General features: G+C 33.5%; 3 protein-coding genes across 5 annotated transcripts; all 3 read right to left on the bottom strand.

The window, feature by feature from the left end:
• Positions 1 to 2,605: 2,605 nt before the first annotated feature.
• LOC133702001 (uncharacterized) lies at positions 2,606 to 3,658 on the bottom strand. Its single transcript, XM_062126186.1, has one exon. It carries the CDS (start codon positions 3,656 to 3,658, stop codon positions 2,606 to 2,608), a length of 1,053 nt encoding a protein of 350 aa, XP_061982170.1.
• Positions 3,659 to 6,131: 2,473 nt separating this feature from the next.
• Positions 6,132 to 11,387, bottom strand: LOC133702251 (putative glucose-6-phosphate 1-epimerase). 3 transcript variants are annotated; one of them, XM_062126552.1, is made up of 9 exons: positions 10,899 to 11,384; positions 10,383 to 10,457; positions 9,100 to 9,133; positions 8,836 to 8,996; positions 8,335 to 8,475; positions 7,941 to 8,043; positions 7,737 to 7,836; positions 6,959 to 7,204; positions 6,132 to 6,481 (listed from the first exon to the last, which is right to left on the bottom strand). In XM_062126552.1, the coding sequence occupies exons 1-8, from the start codon at positions 10,946 to 10,948 to the stop codon at positions 6,975 to 6,977; spliced, it is 894 nt and encodes a 297-aa protein (XP_061982536.1). In that variant the 5' UTR covers positions 10,949 to 11,384; the 3' UTR covers positions 6,132 to 6,481; positions 6,959 to 6,974. The 3 variants fall into 3 exon arrangements, with proteins under 3 accessions (XP_061982536.1, XP_061982535.1, XP_061982537.1); XM_062126551.1 differs by having other exon boundaries at positions 9,077 to 9,133; positions 10,899 to 11,382; XM_062126553.1 differs by lacking the exon at positions 8,335 to 8,475 and having other exon boundaries at positions 9,077 to 9,133; positions 10,899 to 11,387.
• Positions 11,388 to 14,106: 2,719 nt separating this feature from the next.
• LOC133702250 (methionine gamma-lyase-like) lies at positions 14,107 to 16,276 on the bottom strand. Its single transcript, XM_062126550.1, has 3 exons — positions 15,858 to 16,276; positions 15,363 to 15,764; positions 14,107 to 14,873 (listed from the first exon to the last, which is right to left on the bottom strand). The coding sequence occupies exons 1-3, from the start codon at positions 16,150 to 16,152 to the stop codon at positions 14,317 to 14,319; spliced, it is 1,254 nt and encodes a 417-aa protein (XP_061982534.1). The 5' UTR covers positions 16,153 to 16,276; the 3' UTR covers positions 14,107 to 14,316.
• Positions 16,277 to 19,016: the final 2,740 nt, after the last annotated feature.

Raw genomic sequence — 19,016 nt, 5'->3', positions numbered from 1 at the left:
CTCATTGATGTACTTCGCAGTAACCACAAGCAAAGCTGGGAAAGAAAGGATACTGTGGTAGAACAAGCAGCAATCCAATGTGAGAACGTTGACAAGCAAGTCCCCTATCCATAGCATGTCATTGAAAAATTGCCACCAATACTTAATAACGAATGACAGTACGAAAACTACTAGAGATTCCATCTGTTCATTTATTATCAAAAGGGGAAGCTGAAAGCTAAAACACAGGCGGAGACATTATACACAAGCCAGAGAGCTTTTGAACTCTCTGGTTTGTATTTATGAAAGCAATCTATATCATGATTGACAATCCATTTGATAATCCATATAACATGATTTGCATTTCTGAACTTGAGATGTTAGATAACAAACATAGAGAAAAGGAAACTATCAATTCCTTGCACAGTTATCATTACCATGTTCGCTAATGGAATTGATTAACCTTTCACTAGACCATCATCATTTTCCTCTCTGCAAGAAAGATGTTGATATGGTGGCCTGGATCCGCTACATGGTTGGCTCTTCAAAAGGTATTGTTTCACGTTAAAGTTCATAGCCTCTCAGTGAGTTTTGTCACTGCCTAGATCCTGCACTCCTAGCCTATGTGAGATATCAGTATCATTAAATGCTAACTGAGAAACTATAACGCCAAGAAATTTAGAAAGAAAACGTCACTTTCTTCTAACGTTCCATTGATTTCAATCTGTGAAATGTCAGAGGAAACGCAAAAGGAAACGATAAGATGCTTACAAACAGAGAATACGAGTTGAAAAGGTTCAAATCTTCTGGGTCGAATTCTTGAAGCCATTATGTCACTGCAAGGAATTTTTCATTTGCTGAAGATTTACGCAGCACAAAAATGCAATGCAAAAACAAACACATACGGATTCCATGGTTATGTTGATTGTTAAAACATTATTTTCGAAGGTAGCGGGCAAAATCATAATTGCCAGGTAATAATTAAATGGGCATACAAGGGGGGTTCAAGAAAGCCTAGATTCTAGCCATGGTTGCAGAAAAGGACTAGGGTACCATATCTCATGCAAATGGGTTCTTCTGATATCTATGAAATAATATGCAAATGGGCTCTTCTACAATGACAATATGATACATTAGATATAAAGGGACACATGCTAGCAAACAATATTTCAAAAGTAAAGAGCACATATTTTTCACTTAAACCTTCGAGTCCGAGAAATCCATCATGAACTATGAGGCAGGTGTCGGAAGTCCCTTGGGTGGACTCCCCTTGTACAGGCCACCAATGGGTCTTTAATAGACAGTAACTCCAAACAAGAGTGTCATCAAATGGAAACCATTTTGCAGTGTCCATATTAGAAAGCTCATTTCTACGATAAAAGTGCCTCAAGCACAAACAAGAGTGTCTTCTTCCTTTTCATGTAATCGAGCTTATCGCTAGGGTTTGAATGAACAATATGTTTCCTTGCAGCCAGATAAAAACACAAGGTATTGGCCAGTGTCGGTCCAACAAAGCAGGGCCCTTTGATGGTTGATCTATATTGAAGCCTAAGCTTCAGCCTTTCTCCATAAAGTGGCTGTATCAAAATTCAACTTTGCCTTTCCACTTCATACAATCCAAAGGTACGCCAAAAGATATCTATAGCTTGTTTGAGTTTATTACAGTAATTATAATTGAAAGTATTTTTTATTTAAAAATATATCAAAATAGTATTTTTTTTATTTTTAAATTTTTTTTAACATCAAAAATATAAAAATATAAAAAACATAATTTTTAACAAAAAAAAAATAATTAAAATTTTAAAAAACACCATTCCAAATAATATCTTAACCAAGTAGCTTCCCAGCACATATACAAATATCTCCTAGATGTTGAACTGAATTTGAAATTTTTTTCCTTACTAGTCAAAATGTTAGGTTATACCAAACCAGTGAGGTGCCACTCCTGTGGAATATTAGAGACATAAATAAAGAAACTTCAGGATCGTAATTCGGGAAACATCAAAGAAGTAGTACTTGGAGATTTAAATGTGTGTGCATGTGTGAACATTTTAGTATCAAATGCCAAAAGGAGAGGAATTTTGTTAGCTCAAAGAGGAGATTAAGCCAACAACTAAATTCACCGTTCATATTAAAATCAGCAAGGACAATCAGCAATTGATAACTTGTTAATATTCAGGACCCCGACAATTCTACTTTAGGGAATACATGTACAGGAACTTTTACATCGTGCAGTTTTTTACCTTCCTAACAAGCTAGACAAATTATTCCTGCAAAACTGTTTCTAAAAATTTCTCTGAACTTTAAATTACAGAAAAGCAGAAAAACTAAGCTAAGAATACAGCAGTGCAACCAAGCAAGGGCATTCTTTTCTTTGAGTACCTTTTGATTGGTTGCTGTAAAACGTGGTACACTGGATCAAGGGAAGCTATAGCAGAAGAATCTCTTGCTCTGACTCAAATTTATCTTGTTGGAGGCAGAGTTGTATGACAAGGGCAGGAAACTAATTCACAAGATTATGAAAAGGAGTGACTGCAGCACTGTTAACCAAGCATACATGTTAATCTGCTCTTTTAGACCAGCCACCAAATTAACCACATCCCAAACACAATTTTTTTCCAGGACTTTATTCTTCTGATGGGTGCGTGCATATTTTCTCCAGCAGCAAGGGCCAGTCTTCTCCAAGCTCCTGTGGGTTAAGCTCCATTGCAACCTTGAAATCCAGTAACGATATTGGGAAGTGGGATCTCTGTTCTTGTTTTCCATTCAAAATCATATTGCTACTTTGCACCTGAAAATGATGGCCAGGCAGAAAACCATTAACATGCTTACTCTCAGAATGGTTCTTCTGGGAATTACTTTTTGTCGAATAATCACATCCACGCTTTCTATTAATGAGTTCAATGCAGGACTTGATCAGCCTTTTCAAGTAAGCATCCAAGCCACTGTTCAGTAAACTGGCAGAGTCCATGGATACATCATGAAGGCCATGTGCTGTAGCGAGTTGCTGCATTCGCTCTCTTAGCGTCTGTGTGTCCAGCAATCCACCACTATCATATGAGCTAGCACATCTATCTTTGCTTGCTAGAGTCAAGGGCCTATGGGAACCACCTGCACTCACGGTGCAAAATGGAATTCCAAGTGGTGCCCGAAGTGGAGTTACAGTAGATATCTCAGATATTTCACTCTGTTCTTTACTATGTACAGAAACTAAACCATCTGTTGACTGTTTTATTAGTGGTAATTTAGCAGGGTGGTGGAAAACTTCCCCTTCTTGATGATGCTGCACCAGCTTCTGTATACCATCTTCTGAGGCTATATTATCATCTGTAACTGTTGAGTGATGAGAAGCAAGATCCGCATTCCCATTTGGATACGAATACGACCCATCACTTGCAGATGTAGGAACCTCCTTATCACGACTTGGTGGCGGCGGCGGGACAGTGGCATTACAAGCATTTTTCAAAATCGAACGTATAAATTGATTATGTATCAGCACATTATCTTTCCCAATAACACGAACACAGAGCTTATTAAACTCAGCCTTGCTCAGCTTCAAACTCAAAAATTTATTCAAATAATAGAAGTACAACTTCGACCTCTCTGCCCCAATTCTCTTCACTATCTGAACTTTCAACTCCACGAGATTCACCCGCGAATGCTGAGTTGACGGTTGCATTTCTCTCACCACATAGTCAACAACAAAAAAAAATACACAAAAGACTATAAAAAAATCACCATTCTAACCAAAACCCCTATCTAAATCAGGGTTATTTCACTCCATTTCCAAAATCCCATTTTCCACAACCCTAGAAGAAAAACCGCATTGACTTCAACAAAACCCATCAATGCAATTACAGAACACATCTTCTAAGCACAATTTAACACTACAAACCCTGAAAAAAGACTACAATTTCCCCTCCCAAAACTTAAGTTTTACAAAATAAACCCAAACCCTAGTCATGTTAACCCCAACTTCACAACCAAACAAAACCCCTTATTGCCCTTATAAAAAAAATTTGAAAACCTTCAACGAAACTCTATCAAAAACCCCTCCTTTTCCAAGGAGAAGCTATCAATTCCAACTTTCCAGAGATCACCCAGTAAAGCTAAAGAGCTTAAAATAATGGGTTTCTTCTAAAATGATTAATACAACCGAGGGGGAGAGATTTGGAATATGTGAGATTCTAGAGAGAAAGCTTTTTATGGGTCTGACCTTGTTTGGAGCTGGAAAGTTTTTCAGATTCCGAGAGAAATCAAATTCGATGCAGTAGTAGCTAAGAAGCTTCCTTCTTCTCTCTTGCACTAAACTATGTATAAAGTGCTGGCAGCTTGGCTTAATAATTCGTTGCTTTCACTTTCTCTCACTAGAAATCACATTTTTTTGGGATTTCAATTCAATTCATTTTGAGGTTTCCTCTCTCTTTCTCTGTTTTAATTTTTTTGGGTTTTCGAGTGACATTTTTATTTTTATTAAATAAGGAATTGAAATCTCATTAATAATAATAATAATAAAAAACTTAATAAAACCTCACCGTTTTGGAATGCATATGCTATTTTGGTCATGTTAGGTGTTGCCAATCACGCTTTTAATTTATTTTAATTTTTTAAGTTTTAAAATAATTTTTTTATTATTTTGATGTACTAAAATGAAAAATAATTTTTTTAAAAAAATAAAAAAAATATTATTTTAATATATTTTTAAATAAAAAAATATTTTAAAAAACAATATTTATCACACTTTTAAATCGACATTTAACACACTTAGCCTTTCAATTTCTATAATATTAGAGTGCGGCTGTTTTTTAATGTATTTTTAAAGTATATTTTACTTAATAAAATATTAAATTGATATTTTATTTAATAATTTTTATGATATTAATTTGTTTGATAAAAAAATAAAAAGTTATTTTAATATATTTTAAAATAAAAAAATATTTCATACGACAATATCAAACATAATAAAAATGCAAGGAGCAAACATTATTTTTTTTTTTGGAAGAGTATGTCATTCATTTATTAGATCAATATTTTTATTATTTAATAAAAATATTGATATATTTATAGTTTATCAGATTAATATTTTTATTAAAATAATAATTTTTAGTTATTTTTTCATGTTATGCCCTGAGTTTTACTTAGTTAATTATATTTTTTCAAATCAATGTTTTGGTTTGAGTTATGAATTTCTCGGATTTAACGACAATGCTTCTTCTTTTTCCTCCTTTATTTTCTTGTTTTATTTTATTTTATTGAGAAATTAAACATCAAAATTACAATCAAGGAAGAAGGCTATTAGAAATGGTTGGTATGCACAAGGCTATAAAATACCATATAATTGAAAATTACAAGGCATAGTTATGCTAATGTTAGTGGTGGAGGGAAATGTTTTAGTATTTCCTCATTACTAAAAAATCTTGATACATTTTTTAATCAAATATTTGGCGTTCAATCTTAATATTGAAGATCTATTGTAAGTTGGAAAAATATTATTTTTACAGCAATTCACTTGTTCCCTTCACACTTTCCAGCTTGGAGGGTCGTGCATCAATCCTGAGCATGCCATATTGGAGTCAAAACTCTAAAAAAACTAATCCTGCATCAATTTTGATGGCCAGTGAAGATTCCGTGGAAGGTCGGCCTACAAAGTCAGCCGCAAAGCCAACTTTACTTCGACAAGAGCAGCAGACAATTATTGAAATTGTATTAGATTGGGAGATTGTTCCAACAAACAGCAAGTGGGACTCAGTATTGATTGCTTGAAACAAAATATTTAGCATTCATGTGAAAGCTACAAACAAAATTTACTCTGAAATCATCCATAACGAAGACTATATATCAGCCAGATTGCAGCTAATCACTCCAGAAAGGTGCTCGTGAACAATGCTTGTTATCTGGATGGTAGTTTTGTTGTCAGACATGTAAACAAAACACCATCGAGTTTTGTTATCTGGATCACTGAAGCTGTTCATCAGGGGAAAAAAAAGTTTCTTCATAGTTGGGTTCATATATCATGATCAAGCCAAGACCAGAAACTTATTCATGTTTGCTTTCATGTAACGTATATTAAAATGGAAAGGTGCAGACTTTGATGAGTTTAGAGTGAAACAACAAGGCTCACAAAGTATCTGAATTTACGAAACCAACTCAGCTGAAACTAGAATTCTGCTACTTGCATTGCCAAGAGTTGAGATTTCATTATACAAGACAGAATTTCAATAAATCAAAGGATATTATTGTTCAACTAAAACAATTGCAATCATTTAAAAAACAAGACAGGAAAAAAGGGTAAAAAGAAGAGGATGAAACCTAGAAACCTAGATGCTTTCCTTCTCTTCTTCCATTCATTCGTTTTACTTTAAGTAGAAGTCAACGAAGTTGGCAAAATACAAATTAGATATCTTCACAATTGACTTCATTTACTTGGCCTTTTGAACCCTGCCTCCAAAAATACTGGCAAGAATCCACCAGAAGCGCTAAATGCACAATGCCAAAAGAGCAACTGCAAAAATTTGTTTATAACTATCAAACAAAAAGCTCTCACAAAAGAACAGGAGCACAATTCTAGAGCAACACGTGAATTAATAAAGGAAAATATAATATGATTAGGATGGACCAAGATTCAAAGTCAATTTTAAAAATTCATATCTTTCAATAATTTTTGCGCCATATAAAACATGCCAAAAAATACAACAGTCAAAATTGCGCTAGAAGACTAATACTCAAAAATGCATGCACAAACATGCATTCATACGTAAACGAACCAAATTGAGATCCAGCATAATGCAAAATGCCCATACTTCAAAACAGGGGGAACAGGTGTAAACATTACACCTAAAGATAGGTGAATCCCTTCATGTTCAGGACATTGAGATGCTCAAGTTTTCACGCCAATCCTCCCTTTTTAACATTATTGCTTCTCAAGAAATGATAAACGAGTTACATGTTTCAATTTTAAGGTTTGGCTTCAGCTACATACCTGTAAAAGAGGTGCATCATGCAGGTCCTATATCCTCACTTAAGATCGCACTTTCTGGATTAAGCTGTCCGCTGCAGTAACTAGAAGGAACAGCAGAGAGCTCCTGCCTTCCTCTCCACTCTTCACCAGGTTTCAAAGTAATGGGCTTTTCCACACAAGCAGCCTCTACACACAGCATATGCTTGTACTCGTCATCACCAAGATCAGGTATGGTCTTTGCTTTCTTATCCCAGGGATTCCAAACCACTGCAGGGGGGAATAACTATACTTAATTACTTATATTGACTGAGAACAATCAAAGTTCCCACAGAAAACTTGTGGTTTCCTACGCACACTTGATTAGTTCAAGTTCACCCACAAATGACCAAAACAGCATGTGTTCAATCATTTGAAACAAAGATTATTTTGAAACAGCACAAAAAAGAAGAATGTTGTCATTTAATGATGTCAAGACCACGGTTTATGGAAATCAAACAAGGGACTTCTACCAAGATGCAATTAGAGCTCTCCTCCGCAGACCCTTGGATCGCACAATCTAAATAAAATTTCAAACTACAAGCTCTAATCCACTGACAGCTCTGAGAAACTTTCAAAGGTGCATGCCAACCATTACAAATTTAGAAGAACATTTACACTTGACATATGAACATACAGCAATAGCAGCTAATGCAGCAAGATAAGAATGTTATGCATTTCCCAAATCTCAATAGAGTCTCTACAACATTGCTTGCTAGCGGCCTAGCACTATGATATGCATGCAAACAAAATTTTCACTCACCAGCATCAGGAAGTCCATCTTTCCGCAATTCAAATGTTCTCTTCCTTTCATGGTCCAGAACAGCAATTTTGGTAGGTGTTCTGAGATATACTTTGTCCACCTTCATAAAAAAGAATAGAAACAAGTACCACAGAATATTTGTATGAATAGAACCTGAAAGGGTACTGAAAATAATCAGCATTTCTGTAAAAAACAGATACTGACTTCTGATTCGAAGACTATTGCATCTCCTTGTTCAGTGAATCGTTCTCTGTTCTTCAGATTATCCAAATAATCTAGTGTTTCAAGTCCTTCTACCCTCACTTCACTAGACAAAACCAACATGTGACTGAATCAACAAAGAATTCAAAACATACTGATGCCATCATTATATATCCACCCGTCACAGAGAGAATAAAAAATATGACTTTGTTCAATTCATCAATTATGCATTAACATTTCTACTCAAAATGGTGATTTTACAAAGAAAAAGATAAAGAGTATTACACAATGAACAAAGTTAAAAATCGCTGCAAAATAAGTAAAAACCCAATAAACTACTTAGCTTACAAAAAAAGGACCTAAAGATGCCAGCAATAAATAAATATTGTCAAAGAACCTGATATCCGTAACATGAAAATATGTGTGGTACGCAAATGTAAACGTGAAAGATTTCCCATCAGTATTTGTATTTCGAATGCGAGAGGTCAACATCAAATCTCCTCCAGGACCCAAAGTTATCCGTAGGCGAAATTCGTATCTGTAAATAATTTGTATGTATTTCGCATCACTTGGCAATTAGAAGAACTGGCAACCCAAAAATACACAGATGCAAATATCTTAATATAAAAATATTTCTATAAGTTAATATTGCAAGGCATACAACTATACAAGCTCCAATCGTGCACCATACGATTACAAAATATCTATCGCTGTAAAACTAGATCCAACTTCAGCAAAAAAAATCACATTACAGACTGTTCTATCATACTGAATGAAGCTTTACCTGCTTTTGTTTTTTGAAATGGAAACAAATAATTTGCTTCAAATGTTGTTTAAGTAATGCATCACAAGACAAGTTGAACTGCATTAAACTCATAATGAAATTTGAGTCACGCACCTGTGAGGCCAGATCTTCACATCTTCTTCAGAGTGTTTAAGTATTAAGTCAATGAAGGCCTTGTTGGAGCTATTTGTTGGGAAAGGTGGGGGGTCATTATCAATAGACCAAAACCTGGTCCTTGCAAATCCATGTGGTTCAAGAGAACCAAGATTGCTGAACTGCATATGCCAATAAATTTAATTTGAAAAGATAATTTTAATGGCAAAATATGATTAGTTAACATAAGAGACAGACATACTTGAGGAAAGCAGATTGGAATACCTCCACGGATAGCCTTTGGAGGCTTAAATATAGCCTGCACAAACCACCAATATAGTTTACAAAAAAAGAATGCATTAGCCAAATCTAGTAACAAGAAATGACTATGACATATGACTGATTGCCATCATCTTTGAGTAGCATACCCATCTGAAATAGAAGATGGATAAGATTACAATTTATTAAGCACTAAAGCTTATATAATGCCAAACCCATAAAAAGAAGCAATCAAATTTATTAATAACGAAGAGAGCATGAAATAAAGTGTCCGAGTTTTAATACATCATAACACTTTCAAAAAAGAAATTTGATGACATTAATGGAACTGCACATTAAGACTGTGCGTCTAAATGATGTAAAAGACATGGATTCCTATCCAGTTCTCCATTTCAACTACCTTACTCTAATCATTTGGAAACATCTTTGTCATACACCTTTCTTTTTCTATGGTGGAATCTAAGGTATCTAAGGTAAAAAAAGGTTCAACTAAGCTGTAAAAATGTAAAATTTAAGTTTCAAAGCCCAATATTCTTCAATGTTAGAATTAATTTTTTTGATTATCCAGAATAATGAAGTGCATTTTCCTAGGAACCTATGGTCAAAGTTTTTATGCATTTTAGGTCTTCTATTCATCAAAGAATTTATGTAATATCTCTAGAAAATCCTGGACTTTATTATAAATAGGAGATCAGGGCAATTAAATTATTTCAAGTCAGTAAACTTCCCCTCTACAGAGAGTAAAATGTGAGACTATGTTTCCACCAATGATTCCACAGTCACAGGCTAATAAATCCTACATTAATCCCTTCATCGTTTGTACCAAGGATATAAATTAAAGTGGTATGCTCATAAAATTTTCAGAGATACCCCTACTACGGACGGCGAATAGAGATGTATATATATGTGACTTGTTTATTAGGCCAATAGTCACCTTCTAGTTATATTAGCAGAAATCTCACCACAAAGTTGCAAACATTTCCCGATACCATAATGTTTTCACAAAATGACTTTTTGAAGCATCTTGACTTGCAATTCAACAAACATGAGTGTATGGTTACTTTCTAATATTCTTCTAACATTCTGTACTTCATCAGCACACAGACAGAGTTAAGCAACAAGCCACATTTGAAAAACCACTGGAATGGAATTACACCAATTACTGAACAAATAAAGTAAATTATTTCTATAAACTAACGGTAAACAGCTACAATTGACTCAAAAGAATTGCTGAAATTCATCATGGTTGCTCAAATGTACAGCTTATATATCACAGTAACCGGATGTACCTTGCTACTAACAAAAAGCAATTCTTCCCCATGTTCATTCTTCCAGGATGTGACATGACCTCCAAACAAGTATACCTGGTCATAAAACCACTCTAATCAACAAGCTTTCTTCTCGAACAATAGAGAAAACAGTACACAAAGAATGCACTGGAGATCAATGCAAGTGGGGGCATTTATGATTCCTTTAGTAAGGAAAACAAAACAATGGTCTAGCTCAATACTGCCAAAATTTCTTGTTTTTCGATACATCTCAGTAACAGCAGCTATCAAATCTACAAGATTAACAAAAAAGAAACCAACTTGGATTCATAATCAGCCATAACATCTAGCCTATTCAAATGGGTTCAGATCTAACATCCAGAATGAAGCACCACTGCCATTTCAAACGATACAAAACCAATCAAAGTCCAGAAAGGATAAAAAGAAAAGCACTAGATTTGCAAAGAAATGAAGAAAAGGGCAATTGGGTTTCATTAATTACACCAAATCAAGAGATAGATAAAGAGAGAAATATACCTCCGCAGAGCAGCCTCGAACCTCACGCAAGATGATCTTGTCAAGGCCATTTATACCCTTACAAAGCTCCACGTACTTGGTCTCTTCAGACATCGCTTGTCTCTTATACACAGAGACAAAGACACCTCTTTTTGTCTGCAGAATAGTAAAATTCCTTCGAATCTGTAGGATCGAAAACTGGAGAAGCTGTCAGATGGAGACAGAAGACAAAAGGCGAAAGAAATATTTTTTGGGATTTTCTGTAATTCTTACATCCAGAGTACGATGCTTGTGAATGAAAAAATAATATTTTTTATTTTTAAAAATTATTTTTTATATTAATACATTAAAATAATTTAAAAATATTTAAAAATAATTTACAATAATTTTTTTTAAATTAACTTTTTCTAAAAAAAAATTTAAAATAAAAAAATAAACAGACTTAAATCTGAGCACATTTAAAAGATCCATCAGATCTTTGATTATCATGGATCTCCTTTCTAACAAGTCCTTATGCGCGCAGGACACAATATTTATTTATATATTTTTAGAGACCTCTTACAAGAGGAAGATGCATTTTTCTTTATTATATTATCAAACAGTAGAGTGGAGGATCTTTCTAGCACAAATCACTCCTTCATTTCTTCGTATGCGTTTTTGAATTGGTTCCATTTCTGGTCCAAAGTACCTTATGATCAGCCCTGGTGTAATGCCAAGGCGTTTCATTGTTTCAGGATCCATTTCACTACTGGTGCTGCTACCAGAGGCGGCCATGAGATTAATTCTCAGAGCAGCCCAAGCTAACTGCTATGAACCCAAAGTTGTATTTGTTTTCCAATTTGTCCATCAAAAGGTTGGCCTTCTCAGCAGTTACCATGTCAATGAAGATAAGCGCACCAAACCCGTAACCTTTGCTGCGGATGGAGTCCAAGAGATTGTGCTGAGGGTGATCTTCAAGGCCTGGATATATCATTCTGAGAGAGGGGTCCAATTTGAATAATGTTGAAATCCTGAAATAGAATAAAAAAAAAATATAAAAAATAGGTCATGAAAAACCTGTAACAACTCTAATTAGGATTGAATCAATTTGGGATATCTTATCAAATACATAGATTAAATTATGTGAATGAAATAACTTGATAAAAAAAAACTAAAAAGAATTATAAGATTTTTTTTTAAAAAAAAAACTCATATCAACTAAAAAAATTATAATGTTCAATTTTCAATCAATAAATATTAAAGGATAAAATATATTGTTAAAAAGATCTTAATTATACAAAAAAAAATTTAAAAATATCAATTACAATAATAATAATCAAAATTAAAATTAAAATTTATATTTAATTGAAAGATGAAATTAAAAAATTAATTTAGTTAAAGGATAAGAGAAAATCTAAAATAATGAGGTTCAAAATTGACATAAAAAATAAAAACAATATTGTAATTAAATGGTGAAATTGAAAAGAATAATAACTTTTACAAAAAAAAAAAAAGAAATCAAAACAATGAGTACTAAATTGAAAAACATAAAACCATCAATTTGAATTGAAAAATGAAATTAAAAAATAATAAAACTTTCATAGAAGGATCAAGGTAAAAAATTGAAAATCTAAAGAAGAAAGACCAAATTGAAGAATATGATATTTGATAAATTGAGATTCAATTATGAAATTGAAAAATAATAAAACTTCTATAAAAATACCAATACCAAAAATCATAAATTAAAAGAATATAGATTGGAGTTGAAATACCAACAACTAGAAGGATCGAGTTGTAATTTTTGAAGAAGAAGAGAGAGAAAAAAAAACAAGAAATGTTCATCGACGACAAACCAGACCACTATTAAAGACACGCGTTGCACAAAAAAAAAGATGATAGTAAGATATTTTTGCATGCTGAAAGACATTATATAAAGATGAAAGATGCTCCTGAACTAACATTCTAATTAAAAAAAAATGTAAAAAACTCTGAACACCCTTTAACTTCAAACTTATTTATTTTGTAAGGGTAACCTATTGGGAAATATATATATATATATATATATATATATATATATGCTAACATATTGGAAAATACTTTACTCAAATAGCTTTCCTTATACTTCAAACAAGAAACAATCACCGCAAGGGTCCAATTTATCATTATTGTTATTATTATTTGAGGCCGTAAACATAAAAAATCCAAATAAAATTCCCAATTTTAAGACTATACTTTAAGGACTTTTATTTTAGCACTTTAAAAAACTCTACTCACGCAGAAAGAAATTGACGTTTTAATCCAATTGATGACTTATAATTTTGGTCCACAAGGGAGACAATGTTTTGCAATTTTATCGAATTGGGGCAAGCTTGGTTGGTGTCAAGCATTCTCATGCGATCATGCATTACTTGAAAACCCCTGGGTTCAATAGCTTGAACGATGCTCGTGTCAATCGGCAGTGATCGCAATAAGCCAGCATCGACCTAACGAACTTAGAAATGATTATACAGAGCTTGACTTGCAATCGTTCTTCGAGCCAAGCAAAATCATATTGCTCGATCACAACAACTTTTTGATATTTTAAAAAAGGATTAACCCTCTCAAATGGTGAAAAAGAAAGAGAGGAGGTGAGGATTAGAGCCAAAATGGTTGCTGTTGAAGAAGGTTAATGCCTGATGGATAGAGAGTGAAGAAGCAGACGATGAAAGAGAAACGGAGAGAGAGATTCTTTTATTTATCGTGCGCTGAGATAACGGTGGCTAGGGTTTTTCTTTCTCATGAATATTCATATATTAAGTGTCTAAACTTTATTTATTTTAACAGATTGATGTTTTATCTTTAATTTTTATTAATTAAGTTGTTTAGATATCAATAACAAGACAGTCAAATACCTCAATGAATGTATGCTATGAATTTACTGACATATATATACATTAAAACATGATATGAAATCTAAAACCTTACAAGAATATAAGGGTTTATGTCACTTTCGGTATATTTATGTCATAAATTGAGTCAACAAGCAATTTTTACAACTCTGAGTTCATACTCACAATCCTTTTAAACTTTGTAAAACTGAACCAATATTTCATGATTTTCATGATCATAACATTGACACCTTTTTTATAAGATTTTAGTTCTCATGTCATCATTTAATGGATAATTCAGCAAATCCCTGGCAACATACACCGAGACACTTGAGCGTATTGTTATAACAGATGATCGATAAATATTAAAGCTGCGATACTCATTGTGAAATTTGAAACTTCATACGCTTAATTAATATATCATTATCCCTTTATGATAATTATGCATTTGAGAATTATCGTCTCAATTCATATCTCTCATGAGATCTGAAATGCTATAATATGCAAGGCAGGCATAAACATGAGAGTGATTGTTTAATTTTCGCAAGATAGATTGGAACCGAAGGTCTGAGCTTGCCGGAAAAAACCCAGAATTACATTTCTGAATATGCCTTGGTGAATTGGCTCCATTTCTGCTCAAAAGTCCCCACGTATCCCACCGAAAATCTTACCAGCCCTGGTGAAATGCCGGCACTTTCCTTTTCCTTGTTGTCCAACATACTATTAGTGCTACTGGAAGAGCAAGACATGAGGGTCTCATAATAGCCCAAGCTAACGCCCATGAACCCAAATTTGGTGCTGTTTTGCAATTTGTCCATCAAGCGATAGGCCAGGACTTCAGTTTTCATGTCAATGCAGAAAACCCCACCGAACCCATAATCCTTATTAGACATGGACTTCAAGAGACTGTGCTGTGGATGCTCTTTAAGCCCGGGGTATAAGACATCTAGGTTAGGGTCCAGTTCCTTCATCTTGGTGACATATTTCATTGCTCGTTTGCAATGTTTCTTCATCCTCATGCTCAGGTGAGGGATTCTCCCTGATATCTCGAAGGCTAACTTGGGATTCATTGTTGGGCCAAGAAGCATCAAAGGCCCTTCATGAGGGTCTCTCATTTGGTCCACTATATCAGCAGGTCCACAAACCGCACCTATGAATTTCCATGAAAACATTAGAATACTTTTTTCCCTTTCTTTCACACATCTTTAAGACTGTGGATAGGCATTCTAATAATAATCCAAGAATCATAATTTTCTATGCCCTCCATTCAAGTAAGACTTCTTGTTCATGCTTGTCAGTTCCCAATTCCAAGCAATCCCCCCCCCCCTCCTCCAACCACTAGTTTAGAAAAAGAAAATAAAAAACTCTTGCTCTTGCCATCCCCATCAAGTTAAACCACGAAAATCAGCTAGAAACTTTACAATCAATTAAAATTTCTGAAAACAAGAATTTTAAGAGATTTTGTGAATCAATTGATGAAGTTTCAATTCCATAAATCCATTATGTCCTAAGGGTCCGCCTTTAATCGTGTTGTTAAAATGAGAAATCCTGTGCATATTTTTTTTTCTAACAGTAAGAAAATATCAAATCATAAAAAAACATGTAATTCCACCACGGAATTAAAGCTAATAAAGAGTACCTGCAATAATATCAGCTTCACCACTAATATACTTGGAGATGCTATGCACAACCACATCTGCCCCAAGCTTTGCCGGGGAGAGAATCATTGGAGCAAAAGTATTGTCCACCACCACCTTGACCCCTTTTGCATGTGCTATTTTGCTCAATTCAGGGATGTTTGCGACAATCAAAGTTGGGTTCGAGATGGATTCAAAGTACAACACACTGGTCTTTCCTTCGATCATTGCTTTATCAACCTCCTCGAGATCAACTATGTCCACAAACGTTGTTGTTATGTTGCATTTCTGTGGTAAGAAATGGGTTAACAAGGCGTGAGTTCCACCATAGAGAGTCTTCGCTGCCACCACATGTCCACCAGTGTTGCAAAGCTGCAGGAACACTGATGATATCGCAGACATACCTGCAAACAAAGAGTCAGTTACAATACTTGTAACTTAAGCCCTCTATGTACATCGCTCCGATCCATCAAATCAAAGAAATAAATAATTCTTACCACTAGCAGTGCAATAGGCAGTCTCAGTTCCTTCCATGGCAGCAATCTGACGGCCAAGGTTTAATATGGTGGGGTTTAAGTGACGGCTATAGATGTAAATCCCAGTCTTGGGACCGACCTCACCGAGGAACGCACGGTTCATGGCATCGGAATCCTTGAAGGTGAAGGTATTAGAGGCCTCGATGGACATGTTAATACCATTATGTTCACCTAGCTCATGCCGAGCGGCAGCCAAAGCTTCAGCTGGAACTTCTTTCTTGGACTCAATCCCAACGTTAACAGTTTTTCTATCCATAACTAATTCTCCTAGAGATTAATCCTCCTCAGAACTCACCCGAACTCTTGACTTGTATATTAATGTTAGAAAAGACTTTGTTTTGTCTTTATATGATTATGAACGGAAACAAAATGGGATACGTTACCGCTATCTTTCACACAGAACCTGCACGTCCATCCTTCTTATGAAGGTGATATAGTCAGTCAAAGTTCAAAACAGCTGACCTATGAGCACTCATGATCATCTAGTTCATTGAATTGGGGAACCAGATACAGCGACCTTTGACTGGAGAGCAGGGACCTCTTCATCTTTTGTACTTACTGATATTTTTTTAATAAAAAAATATATTTATACATTATTAATATTTTTTATAATAAAAATAAAAATTTAAATGATGTTGAAAAAAAAATTAATGTTAAATAATAAAATTAAAAAAATTAATTAAAAAAATAATCATAATCAACCTAAGTTAAAAACAAATTATAAATCTCAATTTTCAATCAATTTATTATTAAAAGATAAAATTAAAAAAAAACACAATTAAAAAAGAACATAAAAATTAATAATGTTAAAGGATGTAATTGAAATAAAAAAAATATTTATTATAATAAATAGTATTTTGTGAGTAGAAATACAATGAAATTCCCATCTCTTTTTTTTTTTTAATGATGATCAGCTCCTTTTAGCTTCTAATTTTTTTATTAAATTAGTCTAGCTTGAGGGGTTAACTGGAGATCTGTTGACCTGTCTTTTGGTGCAAAAAATTAAACCTAAAAATAAACTAGCCTTACCTAATTAATTTTAGGTATCAATCTATAATATGATCAACTTGATCATTTTCAATGGGCTGAAGACTTTGGTTTTGGCCACAAACAATAAACTTTTTGTCAATAAAATCCCTCCACGGAACGGAATCTTGCCGACTTGCCCTACTTGAATCGAAGCTTCCATACACATCCCAAAAACCTATCCGAATTGCCAGGTCTCTCTCTGGACTGTCAAATACTTGTGAGTGTACTGAAGATAAATGTTAAAGGGTAGTTTAGGTATTAATGTTCCGAGTAGCAAAAATATTACACTCTTAACGGTCAATTCTACTTAATAAACTATTAAATAATTTATCATGCTGGGATCAATTGATAACTATATGAATTATAAATATATAACAATGTGATTAAATGCGTACTAATTAATAAATAATTAGAATTAATACATAATTATGTATATAAATCTCAACTAATACAGCAAAAATATTCCTGTATTCTCGCCTCTATGATTGCCAACGTACCTCTCCAGTCAAAAAAGAAGAAGTGGAAACTAACACTTGGACTCTTACATTGACTTTGAATATTCAGGTCTCATTCGTTGACTGGTAGTCTATGGAGTAGAAGTATGAATGGGGTGCTAGCGTAGAACATAGACTTGAACAAGTCTAACGGGTCAAGCAGCAATTTCCTCTCGGGACCCAAAATTCAATTTTCTTTTTTTGCTGGGATTAAATTATGATATTGAGACGAAAATAAAATATACAATAAAAATATGGACGTGGGCACACGTTTTCCACATCTCCACTTTCAAAACAATTTATTCGTCTAATTAACTCCTTTTTCTTTCAAGACATAATTAAGAAATTATTCCGCATCTTAATTATTCTTAAACCTGAACTCAATTTGGTTTTAATGAAAAATAAAGGAGGGAAAGACCTTCAAAACTTGAGTTGGTTTCTATTTTATTTAAAATAACATTGTTTTAGTTTTTTTAATTATTTTTTGTTTATCCTTTAACTTATAATTTGAACTTTTTTTTAGATTGACCCCGAGATTAGTTTTTATTATTATAAAAAAAACCTTATGAATATGAGATTTCAAAATACTATCTTAGAATATTAATCACAATTTCAATACTCTAATTAAAATTTGAATTGCAAACAAAGCTTTGGATTTTTTTTTAAGGTGCTATTGGTGCATAGAATCAGTCAAATGTCACTCTCTTTTTTTTTCTTTTACAACTCAAATGCTAAGGAAGACTAGCCTCTCCTCTCACTTTCTAATACCATATGAATGTAATATTACTATTTACATAAAAAAATCTCCATGGGCCCTTGCTTTAAATTTATTCCAAATGTCTTTATGCTAAACTTTTTTCACATGCTTGAATGCTTGATCATCGCTTAATTGGGATGCTTGGATTTGATTCTTTTCGAGAGAAGCTTGATCACTTGTAACCTTGCTTTAAATACATGCTTGATTTGCTGAGGATCTTGATCCCTGAGGGAACCTTGACTTAAAAGAAGCCCTTAGGGTGAGAGAGGTTTTGTTTCCTTTGACATCAAGCTAAAACTCATATTTACTCACAATCTAGTCAAACCCATTGAATTCTTTTTATTTATTGTGTGTTGAGATAATGGTGTCTAGGGTTTTTCTTTCTGGTGAAAATTGATATATGAAGTGTCTAAATTTCTTTTATTTATATAGATTGATGTTTTAACTTTAATTTTTATTAATTAAGTTGTTCAGATATCAATAACAACACAGTCAAATACCTTAATGAATGTACGCTATGAATGTACTGACATATGCATTAAAACATGATATGAAATATAAAACCTTACAGATTAGGGTTTATGTTAGGTATATTATGCCATAAACTGAGTTAAGAAGCAATTTTTACAACTCCGATTTCATAATCACAATGTTTTAAAAGAAACGCCTTTTTTTTATATATAAGATTTTAGTTTTCATGTCATCATTTAATGAATAATTCAACAAATTAACATAAGCCGAGACACTTGATCAGTGTAATATTGTTATAACAGATGATCGATAAATATTAAAGCTGAGATACTCATTGTGAAATATGAAACTTCATACGCTTCTATGATA

The sequence above is a fragment of the Populus nigra genome, chromosome 8 (genome assembly GCF_951802175.1).
Source record: "Populus nigra chromosome 8, ddPopNigr1.1, whole genome shotgun sequence".
Classification (NCBI taxonomy): domain Eukaryota; kingdom Viridiplantae; phylum Streptophyta; class Magnoliopsida; order Malpighiales; family Salicaceae; genus Populus; species Populus nigra.
This window is presented reverse-complemented; position numbering and strand designations above follow the sequence as displayed.

Bases quoted from the DNA above. Each gene is read 5' to 3' on its own strand.
- LOC133702251 (XM_062126551.1), bottom strand. From the start codon at position 10,991: ATGTCTGAAGAGACCAAGTACGTGGAGCTTTGTAAGGGTATAAATGGC. The intron at 10,458-10,898 runs GTATATTTCTCT...TTTTATGACCAG, and splicing joins TTCGAGGCTGCTCTGCGGAG to GTATACTTGTTTGGAGGTCA. The intron at 9,134-10,382 runs GTACATCCGGTT...TGGTTTGTGCAG, and splicing joins TGCTTTTTGTTAGTAGCAAG to GCTATATTTAAGCCTCCAAA.
- LOC133702250 (XM_062126550.1), bottom strand. From the start codon at position 16,152: ATGGATAGAAAAACTGTTAACGTTGGGATTGAGTCCAAGAAAGAAGTT. The intron at 15,765-15,857 runs GTAAGAATTATT...CTTTGTTTGCAG, and splicing joins TGCCTATTGCACTGCTAGTG to GTATGTCTGCGATATCATCA. The intron at 14,874-15,362 runs GTACTCTTTATT...GGAAATTCATAG, and splicing joins TGAAGCTGATATTATTGCAG to GTGCGGTTTGTGGACCTGCT.
- LOC133702001 (XM_062126186.1), bottom strand. From the start codon at position 3,658: ATGCAACCGTCAACTCAGCATTCGCGGGTGAATCTCGTGGAGTTGAAA.